General features: G+C 34.9%; 2 protein-coding genes across 3 annotated transcripts; both read right to left on the reverse strand.

Annotated features, from left to right (window-relative positions):
- Positions 1 to 502: 502 nt before the first annotated feature.
- LOC140138656 (uncharacterized) lies at positions 503 to 13,037 on the reverse strand. Its single transcript, XM_072160394.1, has 4 exons — positions 12,902 to 13,037; positions 9,754 to 9,939; positions 8,365 to 8,408; positions 503 to 3,401 (listed from the first exon to the last, which is right to left on the reverse strand). The coding sequence occupies exons 1-4, from the start codon at positions 13,023 to 13,025 to the stop codon at positions 3,342 to 3,344; spliced, it is 414 nt and encodes a 137-aa protein (XP_072016495.1). The 5' UTR covers positions 13,026 to 13,037; the 3' UTR covers positions 503 to 3,341.
- A 3,439-nt stretch (positions 13,038 to 16,476) lies between these two features.
- On the reverse strand, positions 16,477 to 23,816 carry LOC140138657 (uncharacterized). Of its 2 annotated transcripts, XM_072160396.1 has the most exons (5): positions 23,588 to 23,816; positions 22,005 to 22,045; positions 18,526 to 18,702; positions 18,318 to 18,325; positions 17,162 to 17,355 (listed from the first exon to the last, which is right to left on the reverse strand). In XM_072160396.1, exons 1-5 carry the CDS (start codon positions 23,712 to 23,714, stop codon positions 17,298 to 17,300), a joined length of 411 nt encoding a protein of 136 aa, XP_072016497.1. In that variant the 5' UTR covers positions 23,715 to 23,816; the 3' UTR covers positions 17,162 to 17,297. The 2 variants fall into 2 exon arrangements, with proteins under 2 accessions (XP_072016496.1, XP_072016497.1); XM_072160395.1 differs by lacking the exon at positions 18,318 to 18,325 and having other exon boundaries at positions 16,477 to 17,355; positions 18,571 to 18,702; positions 23,588 to 23,813.
- Between the last annotated feature and the right edge of the window lie 1,896 nt (positions 23,817 to 25,712).

A 25,712-nucleotide genomic window follows, 5' to 3' on the forward strand; every position in this document is an offset into this window, starting at 1 on the left:
TTTGGCGCGACAACTGTTCTCGTCCCATTTCCCGCTTCTCCGTTTCCATTTTAGGAGTCCGGAGAGCAGACTGCCCTTACCTCGCTGGCTACGCTACTGCTCAAAACCTACTGTTTAAGTCAAACATTTTAGGTATATTTGTATATTTTTTCTAATAAGAAAAGGTTGTTAAAATGATTGCCAATGATATGATAGTCTTCAGACTTATGTGATTAGCTCCATCTTTCCAGATGAATGCTTGAAATCACCTTTTAATCTTACGTGCCAGGATTTTGAAATTATCCATGCTTGTACCTTAAATCTTGGCAACAGAAATGTGATTTTTGATTCTTAACAAAAACGCAAATATCAGTGTAATTTTCCTAAATTTCGACTAGACCCCACGTTTAAGGGTAATTCGTATATACGTCCTATTTTTTGACAGCAATGGGCGCATCTAGATGTGGAAATAAGATGAACAAATTGTTAATAACCTTGTAGATATGCTTACAAAATACAAAACTGTGCATTCGACTTATTTGATTTTAACTTATGAACCAATCAATATGACTTGAACCAACAAGTACTCACCCTTTAGAAGTCAACAACCTATGGAAAAGGGTCAACACGAAGGCTATTCCGAACATGTACCAGTTTTGTTGTGCAAAGGATATGATACCCAGTAAATACTATCGGCAAGCGTTAGATATTGATTAAAGTATTTGAACAAAAATAGAGCAATTTAATTATTGTCAGAAATAAATCTGTAATGATTTCAACATAGATGTTGGCAACCTTTTCAGTCAAAATTAGCCTTTATTAAGACCGTTCTGGACGTACCAAATCTGTATTAAAGCCATATTATAACATTAGGAGGACGCCATAAATAGATTTAAAAATTCTGTTTTTTACACGATTGTAATATACTTTATTAAACTAACATGCCCTGCAAATACAGGGTGAGTTAAAAAACTTTATGATATTACTACAAAGAAAGGTTAAACGAAATGATTAAGGCTAACAAGGCATGGATTGACCATTAATTTCATGATTTCTTTTACCAATGTGGTAGAAGTCTGGATAGCTTTGTCAAAGCTGTGATGTAGAACTGCTCCAGATTCACACAAAAATACAGAATCAAATTTGATAAAACAAAACATAGCTCAATCAAACATAAAATATTGTATTCAATTATTCTCAATCAGGGATAAAGGGGCAATATTGCAATCAAATAATTCAGTCTGTATTTTCATAACATCTGAGTAGCCCTAGATTTGGAGGTGATATGTTTTCTTTTTTGTCCTTTAAATGCTTTGTTTATTCTCATCTAATTTTTATTCAGATTTTGCATGTACAGAAACTAATTTTAGGTTAAACATAATAAATTATACATAAATCTGAGGTAAATAACAGGTGCATTAGAGGAAATAGAATGAATATTGCTCTGTAAAATATTCTGAATAAAGTGATAAGATAAATGAAGACCTGAGCGCAAGAAGACCGTAAGTCCACTTGGCCCCTCAACATGTATACACTCAAGTTGCGTATAGTTTTGTATAGTTTGGTAATGTTTTATACATATTCAGCGCCAAAACAAATCTTTCACAACCTTTCATTATGTTTTCACTCTGGAACATGTATTAAACACTATAAAACCCTAAGAAACTATACGTAACTTTAGTGTATACATGTTGAGGGGCCAAGTGGACTTACGGACTTCTTGCGCTCAGGTCTTCAAATGGTGTTAAAGGAACTCGTTGAATTGTATGAACTATGTTTTGGAGCATTATTTGCTTCAGTTCAAAACTAAGGTAAGTAGTTATTATAACATATTATATGTCAAAACAGACACAATTATTAAAATATGAAGAGTTAGTTAACTCCGATAAATGCAATTTCCAAACTTTTTTTTTAGAATGTATTGGCCCGCGCTAAAAGCAGGACGCATCAATCACATGTGCAATGATAGATTGACTACGATACCGCTCTTTTCATAGACATTAATCTTAAAGGTGCGAGTAATCAGCATGATGTAAAATTCTATAGAATCACGATCCGGGTCTTTTTCCCTGTTCTTGATAATCTATGTGCAATAAAGAGGAACAGCGTAACGCCTACTATAGTACAGGGCAAACATTCCAAAATATTGTAAAACCATTGTTGTGGTACCTATTCATGTTACATCACTATTTCTACGGTGAATACTTGTATTCAAATTCGAAATAGTGTTGATTTAATGTTTTCATATAAAATCGGAGAATACACGATACTAACCATTCAGGGACACCCTGTATTGACTTCAGCCAAGATACACTACCAAACAAGTTTAATTTTTATTATGTACCCAGCAAACACAAAACGTTTTCGACATCATAAAAGGTTGTCAGAAAACGTTAAAATGTCGTGTTATATAAAGGGTATATTAAGAGTATAAAACGTTTGCATAACCTTAAAAAACATTTTTAATAATCTTCTGCTCAGCAAACTAAAATGTTTTACAGAAAACGTTTAAATGTCGGGTTATATAAAGGGTACAAAAACGTTTTAATAACATTCCACAAACATTCTTGAAAACTTCTAAACAGAATGTTATTTTGGGGTTGAAAAAATATTTTGCGAAAAATGTTTGCCCAAAATATTTTCAATAACGTTTTAAAATGTTTTCATGACCTTTATATAACCCGACATTTAAATGTTATTAAAAGGTTTTGAAAAAAATATTTTAAGAACATTTCTGTGTTTGCAGGGTCCAAATATTTTAACATAATGTTATTTAAGTATTGATACAATATTTGGTAAAAATGTTTGCAAAAATAGTTTACAATATCATTTTTTGAAAACATTTAAAAAATATTGTTGTAGTGTGTTTTTATACAAAACGTTTTAAAACGTTATTATGACCTTTATATAACCCGACATTTAAATGTTATTAAACCTTCTTTAACCTAAACCAAAACCCAAAATATAACCTATGTAAAACGTTTTAAAACTGATAAGAATAATTACATTACTCATTACGACCGAACTATCTAGAATAAGATTAAGTTAAGAAAAGTCATATTAAAATGCTTTTGTTGTTAGGAAAAATCATATTAGGATTTTTATCATGTTAAGTAAAATTTACTTCATATTCTAAAACTGAAAATAAGTCATTTTGTATGTTCCTTTTACATGTTTTAGTTCATCCATATCTTGAAAAACAGTTTGCCGCGAAGTCCACTCTAATAGGACTAAGTATCAATTCATCTAATAGAGTCAGGAATCAGTTCAGTTCAGTTGTACCAAAGTTGGTTGTACTTGGCTGTTGAATACCAGAGTCTGCTGAAACTACCTCTTGTTCTTGTTGTCTCTGTCATTTCTTTCTATCCCCCTGTCATAGTTTTGTTCTTCTTTTTCTTTTTGTCTTTGGCGTTATTAGCCACCTGAAATATAACGTTTAAAAATGAGAAAAGCATTGTTATCTTCGATTGATCCTCCTATTCTTGCTTACAGAAGTAGTATATGAGTTGTAAAATAATCGTATTCCACATACATTACATTGGGTTTTATACTCTAAAATTATGGCTCAAGAAAATGATACTGTAAAGTGGGCATAGGGGATTTTCCCATTTGCACCCGTCCTAGTAAAAAGAGACTCGACCCTATTTGGGTCAAACATTTTAGAGTATACTTGTAGTTGTATATTTATTTTAATTGAGAAAAGGTTTGTGAAATGATTGCCAATGATTCAGAAACAGTAACAGCTCAACCTGAGACTAAGCCGTCTGCAATTGAGCAGAAACACAGACTTATGTGATTGGCTCCATCTTTCCAGAATGCGGGAAATCACCTTTGACCTCTATACTCCCGACATTATGTTGTTTTTAGAATAAAATAGAATAATACTAAATTGCGACAATACGCGTATAATCAAGTAGGTTATAATAAACGTGTAGAGGCAACAGATTACGTAACGAATCAATATTATTCCTTTGATGCCGAATTGATTTGCCGACAATTTAATCATAAGAGTCATGTATAAGCGCACCACTTGGAGAGAGCGCACTACTTGAGAAAGGGAGAGCGAGTTGTTCCTTCGACTTTTACCACTGAGGTCTCGGGTTCAAGCCCCGGCCGTGCCCAGGAATGTATGTGCACTTGGTTTATCCCGATTCCACGCTCGCTCTCGCGGGTTTTCTTTGGTATCTCCGGTTTCCTCTTGCTTGCAAAAATGTAGTAAAATTTCGACGAAAAATCTTATCTTATCTTATTCTGTTGATGATATGCCTTGACTTTGGAACACTTTTATCGAAAAAAAAAAAAATGGTTATTTTCCTTGAGTTTGGAGTTATGAAGAACGACACTTATATTCAATGCTGACCTCGCCGTCTTTCATCATGCACTTCGAATTATCAAGAGTTATGTCATTACAGTGATGTCTAGTGAAAGAGCAGAAAATTGAAGGGTGGAATATTACACAACTTCCGAAGATAGCTTTAAGGCTTGCTTTCTTAATCAAATCAAAGCATTTACACATTTCTTGATGTTGTATATCATCTTGATAGTCTATTTTTTTATATAATACGAGAACTATTTGATATTGCAATTGAATTGAATGGGCGGGAGGCATTGGTCTGGAAGTACAGAGGGGGTATTTTATACTTGGGATGCGGAGATGTGCTATAAACTTATGGTTTGTGTGCAATATGCCCAACCGTTTCACCGTAGTTAATTTATTATGTTATTGGGTATATAGCAAATTTGGTGTCAAAATAATTGCACCAGTTTTTTTAAATGAGCAACGACACCTTCATCTTTGTTATGTCCATTTAAAATGGTATAGAAACGTTTGGGACACCTTGTATATATACTGCGCCAATAAAGTATCCTTACACTTGGAAAAATAATCACAATTTCCAAACTGAACAATTTTAATCTTATCCTGCACATTATGATACCACATTGAATCAATGTGACTTCAAAAAGTAAAGTTACAAGCATTTGATTAGACGAAGGTCCAGTTTCAAAAGTGACAAACTGGCCTATTCAAAACTCCACAGACCACAAATCTGGTTTGAGAGTGGTGAATGGCTAATTTATGCGTTTGGCTTTAATTTGAAACAAAAAGGAACAAAAGAAAACTGAAACAAAAGAACTAACAAATAAAATGAAAGTTATGAAAAGTACAGTGAAGTAAAAACTAAAATAAAAACTGCTTTAAATAACGCTTCATTGAAGAAACTGTGTTGTCTCTTTATTGCGCTTGTTGGAATCTTTTTTTGCGCCTTGTATAGGCAAATTTGTCACTTTTAAAACTGGACCTTCGTCTATTCAATTACTTGTAACTATACTTCTTGAGGTCACATTGGATTCAATGTGGTGTCATAATGTGCATGATTAGATAGTGCATCTATTAAAAATACATTTACCCCAATATTGTTCAGTTTTGAAATTGTGATTCTTTTTTCATTTGTAATGATACTTTATTGGCGCAGTATACTTTAGAACAACAATTTAGCAGTTACGAGGCCCACAATTTTCCATAATTCCAGGGTTAAGACCAACCTTAAACAACGGACAAATTATTTATGGAATGTTTTTTGACTACTTTAATTGAAAACTCGCAATGCAAATTCTGGAACTAGAAAAATTAAAACAAAACTAAACTAAATTGGTAATGAGGAATTATACGAGGTTCACTCAAAAGATCTACCTGCATCATCACATCTCACGTCTCTGTGGGCTAATTGGCAATTGTTGGCCATTTTGGTTGGTTGTTTGGTTCTTCATGTCTGCTTATGTGCACAGTGATTTTCATCACTTGTTCCAGTGCACTTTCGTATTCATATTGACCTCTATTGCATTTGCAGGTTTAACACTTCTGTGGGCCTTGGAATTGGTAATTTTTGGCTATCGAACTTTACCTACATTCTATGCCTACATTTGTTGTTTTTGTCCCCTCTGCATACCTTCTAGTATGTATTTTGTTTCCCCACATCAAGTTGGTATACCTTGCTCTCTTTCTTTTCAGTTTATTGTATCCTCTTGTAACATTTATTGATCCTTGATGTGTTTTGTGTCCTCGTCCGTTGGATGCACCATTACCCACTCTTTCATCACATCTCTGTTATCTTACGTGCCAGGATATTGAAATTATCCATGCTTATACCCTTAAATCTTGGCTACAGAATAAGTTATTTGATGAAAATGTCAATGTTGGTTCTTAAGATATATTGGTAAAAGCGAATACAGATTTGGTGTATCGAAACGGTTAAAACTGGAGCCAGATGTTCAGTAACCATCATATTATTGTTACTTTGGATAATGTCCATAAAAATGTAAAAAGTGGTTATCCAACTGCTTAGTCAGGATAAATATTTTGGTTCTTGTTGAGCTCCCCAACATGCTTATATGTTTCATATGAGAAAACATGTTTTATATGAGAAAACATGTTTTATATGAGAAAACATGTTTTATATGAGAAAACATGTTTTATATGAGAAAACATGTTTTATATGAGAAAAAACAAAACACCGAAGTGTTCAACAGACACACAAATGTTAGTGTAATTTGCCTAAATTTTGACTAGACCCCACGTTTAAGGGTAATTCATAAATATCATATTTTAAGCAATGGGTGCATCTTGATGTAGAAACAGTTTGTTGATAACCTTGTAGATACTTAAAAAATACAAACAAAGTGTGCATAAGACTTAATTGATTTTAACTTATGAACTAATTAATATGACTTGAACCAACACTCACCCGATCGAAGTCAACAACCTGTGGAAAAGGGTCAATAAGAAGGCTATTCTGAACATGTATCGGTTTTGTTGTACAAAAGATATGATACCCAGTAAAACTATACTATCGGCAAGCGTTAGACATTGATTAAAGTAATTGAAAAAAAATAGAGCAATTTAATTATTTTCAGTAATAAATCTGTAATGATTTCCACATAGATTTAATCAAATAAATTTTATTTTGTAGCTAAGATTTAAGAGAATAAACATGGATAATTTCAATATCCTGGCACGTAAGATAACAGAGATGTGATAATGGAGGTAGAAATTTCGTAGAAGCTATGACTTACATGCGCAGAAGGAAATCGTTAACTATTTTTAAAATTCGTAAGTCCACGTTTTGAATTGTACTCCAAATGAACATATCTGACTGTACCCAAGACAATTGACTAATCGGGAAAACCTATATAACTGGTTAGCAAATGTTCTCAACACAGATCCAAATAGTAAATTAGGTACTCACTAGAAATATTTCGATTCCTATCAGGAATCTTGTTCACTCTGGTTGTGGTGAGTAGTAGTGTTTCTAGATGTTATCGGCAAACTTTGAAAAGATGATGGATCCCTTAAACCGTGCGTTTACAGAAAACCAACGCACACGGATTTTTTTTTTTTAATCGAAATATTTCTAGTGAGTACCTAATTTACTATTTGGATCTGTGTTGAGAACATTTGCTTACCAGTGATTTATGAACGATCCCGATGAATCTGTTCAGAAATCTACATAACGTTTGAACACAAGCATTGACAGAAACCGACTAAGTGCTTCTAGTAGTAGGAAATTCCCAGCAAACACAAAACGTTTTCGACATCATTCGCAAAAGGTTATAAAAGGTTGTCAGAAAACGTTTAAATGTCGGGTTATATAAAGGGTATATTAAGGGTATAAAACGTTTTCATAACATTCAAAATCTTTTTTTTTGATAATCTACTGCTCAGCAAACAAAAAATGTTTTACAGAAAACGTTTAAATGTCGGGTTATATAAAGAGTATAAAAACGTTTTAATAACATTCCAAAAACATTTTTGAAAACTTGATACAAAACATTCTGAACAGAATGTTATTTTGGGGTTGAAAAAATATTTTGCCAAAAATGTTTGCCCAACATATTTGCAATAACGTTTCAAAAACGTTTTCATGACCTTTATATAACCCGACATTTAAATGTTATTAAAACGTTTTGAAAAAACATTTAAGAACATTTCTGTGTTTGCTGGATGCAAATATTTTAACATAATGTTATATAAGTGTTCACAAAATATTTGGCAAAAAATGTTTGCAAACATAGTTTACAATAACATTTTTGAAAACATTTTAAAATATTGTTGCAGTGTGTTTTCATACAAAACGTTTTAAAACGTTTTCATGACCTTTAAATAACCCGACATTTTAATGTTATTAAAACGTTTTTATGTAAACCAAAAGCCAAAATATAACTCCTTAAAAACGTTTTTAAAACGTTTTTGTGTTTGCTGGGTTGTTACGCCATTGTAAATTGTATGTTCATTTGATTTATTTTCAAACAAACATGTATTTGTGTAATTTTGTTCCGTTACAGTCTTTACGGATGCTACATTATAACGTCATTATCCAGAATACGTACCGGATTCCTTTTTCTAGCAACACCACCGCCATTACCACGCTTACCTGAATAACGAGTAAAATAATACAATAGAACATAAAATATAGCAACAACAGCAACAACGACAAGAACAATAATAACAACAACATCAACAACAACCACAACAACATCAACCACAACAACAACAACTAATTGGATGATTTACGCCCAATATTTATTGGTGTCGCTATGAGTTTTAAAATATTGGACTCGACTACGTCTCGTCCAATATTTAAAACTCATAGCTCGAACAATAAATATGGGCTCAATCTATCAATTTTATATCAATATACCAACCCAAAGTGCTGTAGCTTGTCTTTGTACAGAGAAACCGGCGGCCCTTTATTTTAACATTTGGGCCTCTGGGGCCCCTAGCCTTGAACATCTGGGGCCACAATGGGCAATAGTTTAGGGCCCATATTTGTACTTGTGCCAAATATAAGCCCTAAGGGTTTTGTAGTTTTAGAGCATGCCTTGATATTCTGGTGCCAATTATTTTAACATTTGGGTGCCCGCGAGCCCACAATAAAATAGCCTAGAGCTCCGAGGCTGCTTTATATGCTGAGAAATGACATGCTGCATGTATTTACATTTGGGACAATAGAAAATGGGGCAGAAATAGACAAAACCCACGTTTACTGGTTAAAGCCCATAAGTGTACCTGGGACCCTTGTAGATTTGAGATACCCTTGTCATTAAGAAGCGTCTTAAGGAGATGAAAAGGAGAAGAAGGAGACGAAAGAAAAGACTAAGAGCATAAGCAGAATATCTATGCCCTGTTACACAGGCATAGATAAGATGAAAGGAGATGGAGAAGAAACTACAGGATAACAATATACCCTGTATGCTATCCATCCACTAACAGTACAGGCTGTATCAAAATGATTGGTACCCATCAGTTTTTGGTGTTTATTGACAAGCCTGCTTCCTCAATATGCAACATACATTGGATTTATAGTTTTATGACCTTTTATATCCATGTTATTTCCTTGCGTACTCAAAACTTATGAATGCTTGTGAACTTTAATGGAAACTTGGACCATGACTATAAATTTATGGACATAATTAATTTCTAGCAAATGCTATCAATATAGCGTTCGCCACCATCTTAAAGATGCCGAAATGTAAGGTATTGTTTTCCACTGATTTTAGCATATATAAACCCAATGGACACCATAAAAAAGCAAAGAATACAAATGCTCAATAATGTTTCAAAAAACAGTAACATTGTCGTCGCAGATATCACAAGCACGATAGCGTCAATTTACACAACTTCTGTACTACACAACAGCCCCTCCTCATACACACGCAGAACCTATATACATACTCGAACATTGAAAAATACATCCACATAAAAAAAGCTAAACTTACAAAAGAGGCATTGACGTCTAACTCTTACTAATCCTCGTTTCGCTCGAAGCAGCGGGTTAGCGTTTACATACGAATCAAAAATGATACATCCTAGCAGGAGACACAGTACGAAGAGGTATCTGGAATCCATGGTGATGACAGTTGCGTTATCAACAATCTCCTCAGATTTGCGGATGCTATCGGATGCTGTCGATATTCAAAATATCCAGATTTGAACTATTATTCATTGATTTGTATGTATGCTACATGTACAGTTATTGATTATGACTGATCACAGTCATTGTACATTGTACCTTAATTTATAGTTATTTCCTACTAAATCAATATTATTTTATATAAAAATTATCGACTCAAAAAGGGCTTTGCCCCTTCCTCCAGGTTGTCGCGCTCAATTACGGACAATTACCGCCCTATTAATAATAATAATAATAATAATAATAATAATAATAATAATAATAATAATAATAATAATAATAATAATAATAATAATACAGTCATGGACAAAAGTTCGGAATATTTTATTTTGTATCAAATGCAGTTTTCAATCATTATTAGGAACAGGTTTATTGTTCTGGAGTAGGTAGGCTCAGTTGAATTTAATTGAAAGATACAAATGTCCTTTGATGTTTACATCACACCGTTTGTCGATTAATCCAAGAATTACCTGAGGAAGCGCATTATAATGGAAGGATCACATAATCGCAACATTGTTTTGGCGGTCTCTTTGTATCACAAAATGAGATTAAAGACACTAGCCAACTTTGTTGTTTAAACAAAACTTAAACTCTCACTCTGACATGTTTGGATAAGTATCTTGCTTGAGAAAACACAACTCAATATTTGGTGTGTCCACCCCTTGCCAGCCCAAGGTCATGTACGCGACGTGACATTCCCTCGACCTGGTTTGCAAAGGTTCCTTGTGGATTATCTAGCCAGCAAGCACTAAGGGCGTGTCTATGTTCCTTCAGGGTGGTTGGTTGGTCGCCCATGTTACCTAACCTAATGGATACTTCTACCCACGAGTTCTCTATAGCGTTCATATCCGGGCTCAAAGCCGACCAGTCCAGGTGTTCTAAATTCTCATTTTTAAGGAATTCCCTCACACGTAGGGCTCTGTAGCGCCGTGGTGTTGTCATCTTGGATCACGAAGTTCCCGAAGTCCCTTCTAGCAAGTGGAAGCATAACTGTATCAAGAAAATGCAGGTATTGGTCCTGGTTCAAGAGTCCATTTTACATGAATAGGTGTGATTTCGACCTACTGTGAAGTGCTCCTGATACTGTGATTCGACCACCATCTCTGGACTCTATGCAGGATACAATCCTCAAGCAGGGCTTAACCAACCAGTCTTCGGACCTTGAATCGACCATCTTGTCTTTAGAGGAGGAACCGGGCCTCATCACTGAAGATCACATTATGCCTGTGGCCTACTGTCAAATTCCTATGTCTCTGTGACCAAATCAAGCGCATATGCCGATGTCTTTGCAGAAGTATCAGCTTTCTTATTGGTCGTCTTGTGCAAAAAACTCGCACTAACCAGTCTATTGTTCACAGGTTTCCTGGTAACATGCGCGTTTATGGACCTCAGCCATTCTGTTCGTAGCCGAGATGCAGGCTTCGTGCGGCCATTGCGGCAAAATCTCGGTCTTCCGTGGCGGTTGTCTTTCGGGGCCGTGTGATATGGAATTATACCTAAGACCTTGTCAGACACCCGTGATCCATTTTGCATGGCTGATGGGTCATTGGTGGTAAGAAATCTGTACTTAAAAACAGGGCTATGCAAAAGAATAAAAATATTCCAAACTTTTGCCCATGACTATAATAATAATAACAATAATAATAATAGTGATAATAACCCGGTGCCAGATTTATTTGTCCTAATAATTATTTGAGCACCGAAAGCCAGGGTGACTCTAAAAGCAGTGTCCGCCACTATGCGACTCTTTGTCTAAAATGAATTGGTATTGGGAGTCACATGACTCCTATGTAGAGTCTCATCAACGGAGTCACCAAATTTAGACTCTTCAAGGGAGTCAAATGACGTTTAGAGTCATTGAATCGCGCAGTGGCCCGACTCTGTTTCCAAAGTAACCCCGACTCCATTTATAGTGTCATATTTGCTCTGTTAGACCTACAAGGTCTATTAATACAGATACATCAAGATCGGGCAGGGATGCGAATATATGTAGTCAAATTTGGTCGGAAATTTGAATTAGGAGTAGGACCTAGTTGCAAATTATTTGGTTTTCTTGATTTTGAGGCTAGAATACTTTGTTCTGAGCATACGCAGACAATACATTCACATGATGTCACTATTTTGTCATTGAGCACTAGAATTTGAAATATGACCAAAATTGCTGAAATTATCCAACATTGACAGATTGGATTGTTTTAAATTCAATATTTTTCAGACTCTTGAATCACAGATATATTTCAGGTACATGTAGATGTCAGCTATGAAATAACACAAAATTTCAATAGGAAGTTCATTTTAGGGTAAAAAGTTGAGCAGAATTACCAAAAATTGTTCAAATACGTCGTAAATAATAATTTTAAAATGATTATTAAAATACCAATAAAATGTAATACATTACTGTTTGTTTGTCTTTCATTTTACTTTCTAGTATTGAACACGTATATTTTGTCTACAGCTAAGTGCTCGGTACCCACCTTTGCACGATCTTTTTGTGGGACCTGCTGAGAGCACATCAGAAACACCAAATTGCATTCTCAATACGAGGAATGTCCTTCTGATAAGATATAATTTAGATTTATTGAAATTTGCGATGTAATACACATTTTATGTCAAACTATTAAATATTTACATTTTTTTTTTTTTTTAGTCTTCAAAGTAGTAGACTTTATAAATGGAATGCTACGAACTTAAAGTGTATATAGCTGGGATGAAAAGCCGACCATCATATGAATATTTTAACCTTTTGTATTGAAGGTATATATATGAAGTTTCTCAAATAACCTACAATGTTAGATCTTTTGGGGAATTTCATGTATATCTTTAATACGAAAATTTCCATATAATTATGGTCGGCTCTTCCTCCCAGCTACACCCACTTTCATTAGATTTAAAAAGTTTACCTCGAGGACTGTTCAATGTCAAAATGAAGCATCCAAGCGGTGTAATCTACCTACCTGTCTCAGCCATTCTCAGCCCACTGCAGGGAGAAGATCTAAGCAAAGTTGGTGCCATTTGGACCTTTCCTTTGCTGCTCTCATCAATGCCATGCACGTAAACCTCACAATGTCGTCTTTCCATCTTATTTTTTGCAACCGATTGTCTCAATCCACGTTTATTGACTAGTCGCATAAAAAATCATTCTGACAATTGCATTTCTGTACTGGTATCGGGCAATGAATAAATAAATCGTAAAGTGGCAGGCTTGACTTTAAATGTCTTTACATCTAGAAAGTACTTCTTGTATCTCATGAATATAATGAATAAAGGCCCATTCGAGATTAAGGAAAAGGTAGTAAACTAGCAATATCTCATTAAGATTAACATTGAAGAAGCTATTTATTGCCTGAACTACGTCATTGGTATCTTACATTAATGTAGCTATTTACGATGCTCCACGTGCGGTTTCGAACATTAATGATAACATGTTATGTTACTCTCAACGATAAAGGCTCGATTACAATCATCTTTCTTCGGCAGCAGTTAAGGAAAATTACTGATACAAAGACGAAACACTAATGTTTTTTCATTCAATTGCTTTTTACCGACTGTTCTACGTTAGATTTGAGCCGAAACATTCACTCAAGACGTGTGAACTTCCAACTGATTCGTGTCTTTTGGTTTCTGCCCCCTGGTAAACGAACGGTATGTAAATATTAATTTTATTTGTTACCATCACCAAACATCCGTTACATATGTGTGAAAATTAGCAACCTATATTGGTGGATTGTATATATGTAATCCGGGTGACCAGAGGAATAGTTTGGTGGGTTTGAAACAAGATTTAAACAATTTTGAAATTTGACTAAATTTGACACCCTGCAGCCGATTGATTTTCATGGCCACACAGGCGTTATTACAAATACCTATACAGGCCAACATATTAAGGCACATCGTCTAATTTGGTCCTATAGTGTTATCGGTGCCCCGATTGGCTCTTTCTATCGTATCCTAAACTTTTGCGTAGTGCTTTCATTTTTTCATTTCAATGAAAAACGATAACACTATGAAAGATGCAAATGTTAATTATTATTTCAATGAAAAACGATAACACTATGAAAGATGCAAATGTTAATTATTCTTCTTGATACATTGTATTACATCATCAGGGTATGATAAAAGAATCATCGTTACCCTACCGGACACCGACAGTGCTATAGGACGAAATTATACGTGGTGCCTAAAACGTTACACGTCAATTGCTTTCATGATATTGGATTTGGCTCCATAAGTAATTCCAAACTAATAACGTACACCTGTCTTTTTTTAACAAATAGGCTATCAAGCATCCAGTGCGGAACATATTGATACATTCAGAAAGATATTCACCATGTGCGACCGAAGAAACACGTTGAACATATCGAAGGAAATGTCTTCAATTTGGACATGGTCTCACGAAGAAATGATCTCTATAACTGTCATAATTCCTCTCATCGGATCAATCGGATTATTAGCCAATATAAGCTTTATATTGACGGTCATAAAAGTAAAACGAATGCAGACTTTAGCAAACTTTTATTTGAGTTGTTTGGCATTAGCTGATATAAACTTTCTGATTATTGGCACCTCCCACTATTTGATGTTTTATTTCACTTCTTCTTTCAAATACAACTATCCGTTTCATAATGAACTAGGTTGCTGGTTGTTTTGGATTAACATCTATGTTGGCACCATGCTATCTCATGAACTTATTACCTTAGTTTCAATCGAGCGTTTTCTTGCTATATGTTATCCACTACATTACAATGTTTACAAAGGACGAAAGCGAACAACTCGGTGGATGTGCGGAGCCTGCGTTTGTGCTCTCGTATTTGGAGTTCTAAGTACTTCTTGGAGAGGGAATCTCAAAACTATCTGTTTCAGATATCTCCACAACGGTGATGCAATTGTTACAATATACAGACAATGCACACCCATATCTGATGCATATCAGGTATTCTCTCAAACTCTATTTACGTTAGTTTTCGTTATATTTCTCGTCATCAATATAGCTGCCTACTCGAAAATCATACAAACTCTTGGAAAGCGTCTATCAGTGACAGACTCAGAACGACAAAAGGTATATCCGAAGTCTACTGATAATTACTGGCATTTCGTACTTCTTGTGTCACTTTCCAAATAGGATCGCGGGTGTAATTTACATCCTTCATGACAATAATATAACATCGTATGAAAAATACCAATTGCTATTGCTGTACAGCAGGTGTTTCGTGTTTCTGAATTCTGCAATAAATCCATTCATTTACGCATTTAGTAGTAAGTTCTATCGAGACGCGTTCTTAGAAGCGGCTGGGATACGGTGAAGACAATTCGAGATCACTAGCAAGAAGTCAAGTCAGATGATTTTCGGTTTCCGCATCGATTTTCGATTATAATGAAAGACAAAGATAAAAAGACTAGTTTGCGTCTGACGTCATCTGTCAATCAAACTCCGAGAACGGTTTGTTTACAAGTGTCGTGATGATATAAGTTGCTGAACACGGCGGTTAAACCGGGCGCCTTATTGTTAATTTTGCACCATCCAACATGCAAACCATCTCAAAAGTTAGGTCTTGATAGTAGGAAACTTTCTTTGGCGAAGGCACCATGTCTACAATACCTAGAAAAGTTGCTTTTTGCCTTGCAAGAGTACGTATTTTTCGCCATTCACTGCTATTCCTTTCCTCCGATCGGCACCAGTCAGATGAATCGACCTTCCTTATACGCGCTATTAGCCAATCAAGGCTTGTAGAGAATTTGATTGCAATGACGTCAGACGCAAACTAGTCTTTTTCTATTGGTCTTTCATTATATCTCCTGTAAGTTTCGAATTTTGATGTTTGTGATTATACCTACTTTCAGCTTTCCTAGGAATGTCAGGAATGTCATATGCATATTCATGAGGTGACGTCATTAACTTGCAATTTATGTTTCTACGCCATTTTCCTATCAATTGGTTCGGAGTATTATAGTTGCAATTTGTTGATTTTCTTGATTCCATGCATAATGAATTGAGATTATATCACTTTTTCGTCATTGAGTAAATTGAGCAATTGAGAAATTTATCTTACATTTAGAAAATAGTGATTGGATTGTATTGAGTACATGATTTATCAGACGTTTGAGTCACTTACTGTTCCAGGTACATGTAGATATTTGCTATAAAATAACAAGAAATAAAAATAATAAATTCATTTTAGAGTAAAAAATTGGCAAGAATTACAAGCGGGCCATGTTATGTTTAAAATAATCCGCTCGGCTCAAACTCCCATGCACTCCCTAAGAATCTAATGATGCACTCTTTACACAATTACTACACCACGATTTATTGTCCTCTCTCATATTAATTGTTATGCTTTTAAAAAGGGCACTTCGTGTTCCAGAGCCTCAACCTCAATTTACTCCAAAATGTCTTATAAAGAAATCAAATTTGAAATATTACTTTCGTTTTAAGTAGAATGTTTATTTTGAGACATCAATTCAGATTATAGAAGTGAAAATAAGTCATAATTCGTTTTATATTCTTTATTTTTCTCTGTATTTCATCCATACATTGAAAAGCAGTTGACCTTCCCTTTGATATAATTGATCATATTTGAATTTCCAGTGGAAATTCAAACTCCTCACGATGATTTTATTATTCTGTCGAATCAGTTGGAATTTACGGTTGAGAACCGAAGGCTGATGTCGTAGCCTGCCTACCAAGGTAACTATTAGATAAGATAAAATGTTTTCACTACATGATTTTGAAATGGTTTAAATATAATTACTGTATTGTGGAGTTAAGTCACGGTTGTTTGATGTGGGCATTTATTAAATTTTCTAACAAAATATTAAACAATGTTCAATTCTAGATCTCTACAATAGCAACAGCTGCCACACTAATACATACATATATACATACATTTTGAGATTTTCTTTTCTTTATCGACTTATTCAACTTTTTCCTGCTTTTTTGTAATAATTTTTATTATTGTACATTTGTATGCAAATTGAGAGCTCTATTTACATATATTTTTTTTTTAATTTAGCCAAATAATGTTAAGTTATTTCTTATATTTCACGATGGATGAATTTTTAATGTCATTATACCAGTGTCTACCCCTTGTAAAGACGAACACGATTTAAGATAAATAGCGCCATCAGTGTACACTTTTACTTAAAAATGACGTAGTTTTACAGGCCATCAAACAACTGTGAATTCATAGTCCAATCTTTAATTGTCTTTGTTCTTGTTCTTGTTTTTGTTTTTGTTCTTGTTTTTATTCTTGTTCTTGTTCTTGTTCTTGTTCTTGTTTTTGTTTTTGTTCTTGTTTGTGTTTTTTCCGTCGTCATCTTCATCGTTGACTATAGTTTCGCCGTCATCATGTTCATCTATATCAGTTTCGTCTCCATCTTCTCTATCAAGTTCGTCTTCATCTTTAGAGGAAACCTGAAATGTAATGGTAAAAAATTAGAGAAATATTTTCATTTGTCTTCATTGACTATATGCTTCAAGCTCAATCCCCTTCTCACTTACAGAACTGGGTGGAAAGCTGAGAGCTGATTTTTAAATAATCTTATTTTAAAACCTAAGGATGAAGCAAAGTTTGGCGAGGGGGCATGATGTTGCAGTCAGAACAAAGAGCACTGAAAAAGTAGAAATCCCAATATTATGGCCAAAAATGTTTAAATATTAGAAATGAGCACTTTTAATTGAATACCTGAGAGGAAGAAGGGCACAACTCCATCAAAACTGTTTTGGAAATAATTAGAAAAAAACTTAATATTTGGAAAGGGTTTTAGAGAAATAATGTTTTCTTCTTCAGGGGACATTCAATACATAAAAGTAAATGTGAAATGATATATGTTTTCATGACAACGGTACAGGTCTTATTACGAGCCGGAGGTGGGCCCTTCTTCCAATAATATATTTACAGTACTAGTTCCGTAAGCAGACATGGCATATGTGTTATTATAGCTACACAAATTTGGTACGTGTCAATTTTTGTGCCTTTGTCTTAATTTTTACCCATCCTCAGTTTTCTTTTTCCTAAAGTTTTGATTCATTCATCGGAGCGTTGGTTTTCTTAAATCTGAGTTTGGTTTGATTCAATTCTTCAGCTTGGTTTTCTTCACTCACATCTGAGTTTTGTATGATTCATGTCTATTGGTTTTCTTACTCACATTTGAGTTTTGGTTTGATTCAATCTCTTCGGGCGTTGGTTTTCAATAAAAATCAGTCAAAATTTGGTTTGATTCAATCCTTTTGTTTTCTTCACTCACATCTGTTTGGTTGATTCAATCTCTTCGATTGGTTTTCTTCACTCACATCTGATCTCAATAGTTGGTTTTCACTCACATCTGGCGTTTTGGTTTGATTCAATCCTTCGGGCGTTGGTTTTCTTCACTCACATCTGAGTTTTGGTTTGCAATCTCTTCGGGGGTTTTCTTACATATGTTTTGGTTTGATTAATCTTTCGGGGCGTTGGTTTTCTTCACTCACATCTGAGATTTGGTTTGATTCAATTTTCGGAGCGTTGGTTTTCTTCTCACATCTGAGTCTTTTTTGATTCAATTCTTCCCTTCCTCGTTGAGTTTTCTTTCAATCTCCTAATCTGAGTTTGGTTTGATTCAATCTCTTCGGAGCGTTGGTTTTCTTACTCACATCTGAGTTTTGGTTTGATTCATTCTCTTCGGAGCGTTGGTTTTCTGTACTCTCATCGGAGTTTTGGTTTGATTCATCCTCATTGGAGCCTTGGCTATCTCCATCATCCTCATCGCTATCCTCATCTGGGGCCTGAAATGTGCGGTAAAAAGAGGAAAACATCTTCGATTGATCCTCCCGGTCTCGCTTACAGGAGGAGTGTGTGATTTGTAAAAGAATCGCATTCACCATTCATTGCATCGGGTATTGTATTTTAAGATCAAGAACAGTATACTTATAACGAGGGGGATTTGCAAGTATTTTGATAGGAAACATGTTATTTATACAAAGGTAATATTCATGGTCAGCCACCTATTCATAAATAGCCTTTATGTTTCCATGATTTTTGGTAAGTCGTGCATTAGACGCTTCCGTACTATACAGTATGTTTGACAAAAGGTTTAATGAGGCTATTTTATTTCATTTCATTTCATTTCATTTCATTTCATTTCATTTCATTTCATTTCATTTCATTTCATTTCATTTCATTTCATTTTATTTCATTTCATTTCATTTTATTTGCCAGAAAAAAACATTAACCATACAGTAAAACACATACAATGATTGCACAATATTAAAATTATATAACATTTTCAATTGACCAGCAATTAACCTGAGTTATTTTCATATAGGAGTTATTAAAAGGCAAGACTCCAGTCCATGATGAGGAATCCAAGACTCCCTCGGTGTGCAAAAACAGGAGAACAAGACACAGAGCCTCTGGCAGGGATAGCCAAGAGTAACAAAAGTCGCTTTAAAAGTGGCTAAACCTAAAAACTCTGCAAAAACAACACAACAAAACAGAGATCACACCGAAGGAGACGGGATTTCTCCCCATGAACTAGGTGGGGTAAATAAATAAACTAAACATATTACATAAGAAACACTCTATAAAAATCAATTCCAGCTGAGATTTTTGAAGTGCTCTTTGGAATTTGTTAAAAACCCATTTAAACTGAAAAGAAGTTGATTACGGAGATTTTGAGGAAGTTGATCAAAAAAAGCAGGAAATCTGTTGAAAACAGTGAATTTAAAACCATCTGTGCGAGCATAGGTGTGCCTAAATTTTTAATTCTCGTTGTGGCGGGGATCCACTGAGATAAACTTAAAGGGATTGATATCATACCTCCCATACAAACATTTTGAAACAAAAGACAAAGCAAGGTAAATATATCTGTTACGCATAGAAGATAAACCAAGCATTTCTAATCTGAAATTGGGGAGCAGGAACACAAACACGAGCCAGAAGTTTTTAGTTTTTCAAGTGATTTTAAATGACCAATTTGTAAGTGAGCCACCCTGGTATTCCGTATTCCAAGATGGGTCTATATAAGGTGGAAAATAATCTGACGAGAATATCTGATCGTTACAACGGACCAGCCGCCTAATAAAACCAAAGAGTCATGAAGCAAGTAACATTTCACCCCATTTCATATTAGAGAAGGTATTATAACTTTGGACTACATCAATGGGCAAAGAATGATATACGATGGGACCTGTCGACCAGCAACATTTCTCCTGGATAACCTCATGACCTTACATTTGTCTGGGTTTAAAGCCATCTTATTAATATTACACCAGCTAACAATTTCATTTAAATCATTTTGAATGGTATTGACGACATCTCCCGAGTATAGAGGCCTATAAAAGGAGCGTGTCATCTGCATATTGTGGAAGAAGAGACTGAACAAAATTTGGAAGATTTTAAACAAAAGAGGACCCACAGACCCTTGTGGGACCCCTGATTTAACAGGGACCCACTCAGAGGATGTCCCTCTGAACTGAACACACTGGTAACGATTTAAAAGAAAGGAGGCGATCCAGTGCCAAAGAGGACCACAAATGCCATACAGATGAAGCTTCCTTAAACTCTTATAGGGTTTAAAAGTCTTTTACTGCGATCATGACACCTCCGCCATGGCGATTGCGATCACGTCGGAAAAGTATGTAAGAGGGGTCCACTATTTCGGCGTCAGCTATGTTCTCGCCTAAAAAAGTTTCATTTACGGCCACAACATGAGGATTTTCGAAAATCCAACAGAGCTTGAAACTCTTGGAATCACAATAAACATAAATGAAGTGGGTATATATGTGGGAAAGTTAATTGTTAGTTTCGTTTGATTTCTAAATGTCAGAGATGTGAATTGAGGTATTTTATAGACAAAGTCAGCTTTAAGTTGTTGCCAATTTGATTGCAAATTGTAACTGTTATTTTTGTAGTAAGAGAGGGAGTATGGCCAAGCTTGGTCAAAGTAAATGTGAATGAAAATCAAACATTTTTATTTGATGAAAAATAATATCACAACAGCAATGGGTGTTTAAAATTTTGTGATCGTGATTTAAGACAATAAATTGGTTACTGAAACATTGAAAAAAAAACCCCCAAAAAACAGGTGGTGCTCGGGTTTGAACTGTGAGCGAAAAAAAAATCAGACATGGATAAGTAGCTAGTCCACCGATCTAACTGCTGCGCCACAGGCCACTGCGATAAATCAGTTGTGGAAAATGGAGTATTTAGTAATATGAATGTATGCTGTGTTCCGGAAAGAATGAAAGATTTGGGATTTTTTTTTTTTTTTTTATGGGGTTCATTGTATGTAGGGTATTCAATAAAATGCTAGGGTATTTTGAAAGTGAATCTGGAAAAGTAGTGTGAAAGTGATTCGCGCTAGTCCTGTAGCAGTCTGGAAAAAAATCTGGATATCAGAATAATCAAGAATGTTCGCAATGATGCAACAATGATTGACTGCGAATAGACGTCACTTTTTGAGTTAATGACTTGATAAAATATTACACTTAATAAGATTTAACATGGTTTTAGATACCTTTTGAATCCAGCGAATAATATTATTCGAACAATAAACTCATGTGTTATACCGGTTCGTGTAAGTATAGTCTCGCGGGAGCAACTATTTATTTTTCTTTATCAGACGTTTTTTTTTCAACTTGCTGGTCACGCTACCGCGTGACTCAAGAAAAGTATACATATTTATAATGGCAAAGGCTTGAGAAATCTATCTGTGAGGTCATATTTGCGAGAAAACCCCTGAACCGATTTTTGGGACAGTAAATCAAATTTAGCATAGCCCCACTGACAGGTATGTCCCGAGTTTTTACTCTGGTATATCTGCCTGTGCATGCAATGTTGCCATTTGTAATTCAGTATCGAAGTTACGTAATGTTACTATGTCAACGGGATCACGCGCTTGAGTTATGAACCACGATCGAAACAATCACCACACAAAGTATATGGCACTGAAGGCATATCAAAATAGCGTGATCCATTAACCAAGAGAATTACGTAACCAATTTCGATGCTGAATTTCATTTTAATTGTGCTGATGTGAGATGCTAATTTATCTAATTCTTCTTTCCCCTGTATTCAGAATACTTACCTCCATACCACCAGCAATACCACCGCCCTTATTACGAGTACCTGAATAACGAATAATATAATACAGAAATTCAGATTTTAATGCAGAATACAGAACAACAGTACTTACCTCTGCAGTTGAAACTCAGATTGAAGTTAATTTCAGAAAAGAATAACATATCAATTTGTAAGCGCTCTTTAGCAAAGTCAAAATTGGTCAAAGTTCATTGAATTTACAGATGTATGACAAAACAGGCGAAAATAGTAATGTTTTGCACAAGATTGGCAATTTAAAGAGAATTGTCCATTGCTCATTCTAATGACGCTAGTATATGGACAATATAAGTGTGCTTTTTCATTTAAGGGATCTGAATGAGCGTTTTGAGCGTTTCGACAGTAATTTTCGTGGGACATGAGAGCACATCAGACATATCAAATTGCATTCTGAATACGAAGAATGTCTTTCTGATATCAAATAATTTTCATTTTTGAAATTCACGATATAATACAAATTTTACGACAAATTATTAAAATTTGATATTTTCACATTTTGATACATAACAGTCCTCGAAGTAAATTTTATAAATCTAATGACATATTCTTAAAGTGTATGTAGCTGGGAGGAAAAGCCGACGATCAATTGAAAATTTTGACCTTTCATATTGAAGATATGGATTTTTCCCAACAAAAAGACCTAATTTTTTGGTGTTTTGGGAAAAAAAATCCATAACTTCAATACGAAAGGTCAACATTTTCAATTGATCGTCGGCTTTTCATCCCACCTACATACACTTTAAGTATAAATCATCAGATTTATAAAGTTTACTTCGAGTACTGTTAAATATCAAAAATATCAATTTTAATCATTTGCCATAAAATGTGTATTACATTGCGAATTTCAAAAAATCAAAATTATTTGATATCAGAAGGACATTCTTCGTATTCAGAATGCAATTTGATATGTCTGATGTGCTCTAATGTCCCACAATAAATACTGTCCAAACGTTCATACCTCACCCCTTAATGACAGAAAATTTGACAAATATTGTAAGGAACACTTTTAAGTGTTCCTTACAATATTTGTCAAATTTTCTTAAAAGGTTTTGACTTTTAAAATCTACATTTTGGTCAAAAAATGTGCTGGGCTAGGTAGTTTTAATAGATTTACCACATTCGCCTTGCTGTAAAATTGAATTGTGTTATCTGTTTGGATGAAAGGAACTCTTGAGGTTTCGACAAACAATTCCAGCTAGAGGCTCCACAGCTCTTACGATGCTATGCACTCAACCGTGTAGTGTAATCAAATACTGTAGACAATTCACTGCTTACTTGAGAGCTCTTGGACGAAAATGTGTGCTCAGGTGTATCGAGGTTGAAACTGTGGATTGATGGTTTATAAGAGAATCGTTTTTTGTATAGAAACCTTTCCATATGAGATAATTAATTCTTAATAATGCTCTCAAAAATGCTCTCTCTAATTATTGCAGATATTACAAGCAACATGGCGGCAATTTACCACCCCCACATAACCAACCCTTCTCACACACGTAACACCTACACCAACATACATTCAAACATCTGGTAATATTAAAATGTTGCACTTACAAAAGAGACACCGTTTATCTCGTGCTATTCCTCGTTTGGCTCGAAGCAGCGGGTTAGCGTTTACAGACGAATCAAACATGATACATCCTAGCAGGAGACACAGTACGAAGAGGTATCTGGAATTCATGGTGATTACAGTGGCGTTATCAACAATTTCCCCAAAATTGCGGATGATTCTTTATCGTTTGCTGTCGATGTTGAAAATGTGAAGGTAACTGATAGATTTCTATTAATGCTAAATGTTAAATTATTGATTATGATTGATCACAGCATTGTGTGTATGATATCTATTTCGTGATTTTGACCTACTTTCCCTAAATTAATTATTATTCATGAACATAATATAAAAATTATTGGAGCAAAAAAGGGGCTTTGCCCTACTCACTCTCAACTCTGGACATGATGGGGTTTAAAATAAAAAAACGGAATAAAGAATTATAATAGAGTAAATTTTATTCCATATTGGTATATTCCATGATGTCATGTATATACATTTTGTAATTTATGAATTCAATCATTCTTCATTAATCACTACATCAAAATTAATAAAAGAATGTACAAACACCCATAGTACACGCTGAAAATCAAGCAAACAGGAGGGCCTAATAAAATGCAACACAAAACACAATGTATGAAATACAACAACAATAGAATACACATGTCAACATTGCTTTTAACACAGCCAATAAGAACCTGTGTTTGTGTGTGTGGTGGGGGGCATTGTAGCAAGCAAGGGGAGCTAGATTTTAAAAAAGGTATAAGGGGAATTTAAATCTTTGGCCTCGCTTCCAGTTTTCTGCTCGGCCTAATTAGTTAGCAGAGCCAAACGCCGCCAACGGCAACGAAGTGGTCAACTACGAAAAAGGTCTATACACGATAATACGTCCTTAAATGGGCGGATTTGGGCGAAACCCCAAACCCTGACCAGGCAGCAATTTATTTTTGTGATGTGGGGATATGACCCTTTCAACCTATGGGATCCGTTGTTCCGGCGCTTTTCACTTGAATAAATCTTCTGGGCTCTGGGTCTATATTAGTTCGAAAGCAAATGTTTACGGCATGGGTTCGAGGCCCACCTCTGCCACGTTCAATTTTTGACAATTTCATTTTAGGTGAGATGAAGCTAGGCGAATGTATGTATGGCGTGCGTTAGCAACAATCTTCTCAGACATGCTTATGCTAATTAAAGGAAATCTGTACCATAAACTAATCAATGGCTATATAGTTGCAGTAATAATAAAAACGACAAACAGTAAAAGTCCCAAGCTTATATACGTCCAAATAAAGGAGAAATTCTTAATTCCTTACGACGATCAGCTGTCAGTTTGCAATCCATGGTGGCTGCCATATTGATACCCGATGTATTTTTATTACGCTGTAACGGTACCCCGATTTTGAAACCAGCGAAATCCGTGCCACAAGCCTCGTCCCTCGTGAACTTTGAGGTGACACGAAGCGAATACTACCAAAGTTCAGATTCAACATTCGTTTTACCCATAAAACTACAGAAGAACATAAAAAAAATGTATTTTAAGTAATATTTATGATCAACCATGTCTTTTGAGAACGAAAAATGTGAAAACAGCACTAAAAACCAAAATTCGCTGTGGGGTCGCGAATGCCATACAGCAACACACGCTCGCCGAAGGTAGCCGAGTACTCCTCTTTTCGCCAAACGGCAAGAGTTTCTAGAATGCTGCTAAAATAAGAAAACTTTTAATGCTAATTTATTGCACATTCTAGGGAAGCGTGGTTACCTTTTTAAATAGCCGAGTGAGAGGGTTTTCAATGAAATATTTTTTGTGTCAAAATTGAAGCATCCTATGTACAAAAGAATATATGAATATTTTCTGCACACCATATATAACGATTTGTGATACCCAATTGTGGCACATTTGATGTCGTTTAAGAGGCAGAGAATTTTATTTAAATGTTATATACGCCAAATTTTTTTTAATTGAGCAAGAATAAGGATAGAAAAAACGTTGAAAATTCTATGTAAAAATTACATTAGACTCCCCCAAAGATTACTGTTTCGTTTTTATGGTAATCTAATCTTTTATTTCCTGAAAAAACATTTGGGGTCTAATGTGGATTTTTTATATGATTGATAAAAACATCGAAC

This window comes from Amphiura filiformis, chromosome 18, assembly GCF_039555335.1.
Source record: "Amphiura filiformis chromosome 18, Afil_fr2py, whole genome shotgun sequence".
Lineage (NCBI taxonomy): Eukaryota > Metazoa > Echinodermata > Ophiuroidea > Amphilepidida > Amphiuridae > Amphiura > Amphiura filiformis.